General features: G+C 32.4%; 1 protein-coding gene across 1 annotated transcript in view; it reads right to left on the reverse strand.

Annotated features, from left to right (window-relative positions):
* Positions 1-2,621: 2,621 nt before the first annotated feature.
* Positions 2,622-2,817, reverse strand: part of LOC112465304 — a 4,980-nt gene continuing 4,784 nt past the window's right edge. Inside the window, exon 9 of the mRNA XM_025032812.1 lies at positions 2,622-2,801. Within this exon, the coding sequence (XP_024888580.1) occupies positions 2,622-2,801 (180 nt within the window). The remainder of the gene's footprint in view (positions 2,802-2,817) is intronic.

The raw sequence follows: 2,817 nt of genomic DNA on the forward strand, positions 1-2,817 counted from the left end.
GTTCTCCTGCTTGGCCAATGATTTCAAGGTCATCATACGTTCTTCGTGACATACCTTTTCGACAAATGCGAAAACTTTCTTTTATAAATATCACAATAAATGAGAGATAAAAGATTATTTACATTGATATTACTTTAATACTGAAATTATAGCAATATGCCTGTGTAAGTGTAAGACTGTTTTGAAAATACATCTAATTCGCATATCAATTTGTAAATTTACCAAAAAATAACATATTGCTCTATTAACAGTAATTAATAAATATATACACTTTTGTGCTGTTTGTATAAATCATATATTTTTTTACCTCTGCTGGAGTCGAGGTAGAAGGAGAACGTGTAGCGATATTAGAATTAAGCATGGTCGTGCTGCTCAAATTATTATCTAGAATAAAGTTTCTAAAAAAAAAAAAAATACTTGCAATAATTCAAAATTCGGCAAAGCATGTTCTATACTTACTTTATTATAATTTATTATTAAAAAACAATTTTTTTATGTCACTTTTTATTAATAATTAAATATTAATAATATACTAATAGAAAATTTATTTTATTTTATTTCCGCAAATTTCTTTACGATTTACCTCTTTTCAACCTGTGCTTTTAAACTTGGTTCATCTTCTAAAATCATTGCAATTTCTTTTGATAAAAACCTTAATACATCCGAAAGGGTGTCAGCTTTTGGTGCCGGTTCTTGAATATTTTCATCTAGATTGGTCGCACGATTTTGCGATTGTAAATCTACAGATCCATGGACAACAGAGCTCCTCCGCAATTGGGTTTTGGCACGCGTTTTATCCACATTTTGTATATTGCCCATAATGTTCTTGGGCACAGTACCATCTGAAAAAATTCACAAATAAAAAAATTTTTTTTTAATTCATGCTTGCGCATACAACTCTCTTTGGGTCTTCATTATACTATCTTAAAGTACTAACTATGTGGCTTCCTCATTTTATCCTTCCACATTTGGATGCTTGAAAACGTTCGTTTTTTAACATCGTCTGTAAGATGCTTCATTTTTCGATCATCGGATGATTGTGCGACGCAGGGCGGGTATCGCGACAAAAATCGCTGCTTTCTGGTTTCAGAATAAGCTCTAAATAAAATATAATTTATTAATTTATTAATGTCACGGTAAATATAGAAAAAACGTTACGTACGTTATTTGCGTTTTATTTATTTGAATTAAGAAAGAAATTGAAAAGAAAAGAATATAAGAATTTAAATTTACAAAAACCATGACATTTTGTTTTATAACAGACATAAAAGTAAACATTAGACGAGGTCAAATGTAATGGCATAGCAAAACTCGAATATCCTCCCTAATATCTGTTACAATTTTGAAAGTAAAATCTGAACAATTTATCCATGCCACATTTTTCTTTTATTCTGTATTTTAAACTAAGTAATATACAAATAAATTATATCATACTTTTTGTATATAGAGAGATTTCTTAAAATGTGGATTAATCATACGTATAGGAATTACCTCCGATGAAATAATTTGTTATTCATCTCGGTCTCATTCAAAGGAACTATTTGGCGAGAGTTGCTTGAAGAACGTGCTCTGTAGAAAAATAAAAATTTGTTCCTTTGCATTAGCTCTTCTAACGTTAGCTATTCTAACGTTCTTTATTTTGTGTTCTCCTTACCTGCGTAACACGACGCTTAGACGTGAAGGAGTATCTGCTTTCGTTGTCGATACGATTGCTTTCTCGAGCGTTCTATCTTGCCTCGCTCTAATTTCTTTTCTGCATACGTCTTTTTTCACGCGCGGGCATGATCGTGCGTTCTCATCATTGCCATCGGAGTAAATCCGAAATTTTGCCTCGCCGACGGAAGAACAGCCTTGCACTAACGTTGTACGAACGGCACGATTTTCTGCGTTGAGCGATAAGCCTTTTTTCTTTGCGCCGCCACCGTCATTCCTGCCTTCGGTAGATTTGCCATTTTGTACCGTTGAATGCGACACATTTTCCTTATCAATGCCATATTTCAAGGCAAATAGTTTGCGATCCAACAGAGGAATCCTTCCCGACATGATTTGGCTTCCAGAAATGTATGTAAGCTAATTTGTCATCGATTAAGAACAATTAAATATAATATTTTCAATATGTACTATAATAACAATTAATATTTTATTATCATGTTTAATATATAATATATTCAATATGTATAAATTGAATAAGTATACATATTGAATATATTTCTCTCATATCTTTAACATAATATTACATCAAGTACTTTAATTATTAATTTGATGACAAAAACTGAAAAGTCACAGATCGGTGGAAACACTTTGACAAACCGCGATTTTAACTTGTTGTCGATGGCAACTCTCGAACGAGACTGGCAGAGAAATCAGCAAATCCTAGAACCTACGAGTGTTTGCCCTGACCGCAAAATACCGTTCGTCCTACTGATGTAAACAAAGCTATGTGAAATCATAAACACGAGACGAAGAATTTGAAATTTGAAAGAATAATTCGGAGGGATAATCTATCCGTTATTTATTTTGAGTTACTTTGATTTAAATCGGAAAAAAATAAAAGATGTAGAAACATTATAGTTTTAGACGACTGTATGTTTGTCAAATTTTATTAAACAAAATATAACATTCTAACGATGTAACATATTCAATTGTGGGTTATTCATTCTTAGCTTGACTCGTTTGGAAAAATTGTTGAAAATAACGCGCTCCATAGCGCAGACAAAAAAGCTAATGAGCAACGCGGCGATTATGAGGAGCAACAGAGGTATTATGTCGCCGATCTCGACCGATTTCCACGATGATTTCACCTGTAATCAGAGACAA

This window comes from Temnothorax curvispinosus, unplaced genomic scaffold (assembly GCF_003070985.1).
Source record: "Temnothorax curvispinosus isolate PA1 unplaced genomic scaffold, ASM307098v1 QBEX01001498.1, whole genome shotgun sequence".
NCBI classification, from domain to species: Eukaryota; Metazoa; Arthropoda; class Insecta; order Hymenoptera; family Formicidae; genus Temnothorax; species Temnothorax curvispinosus.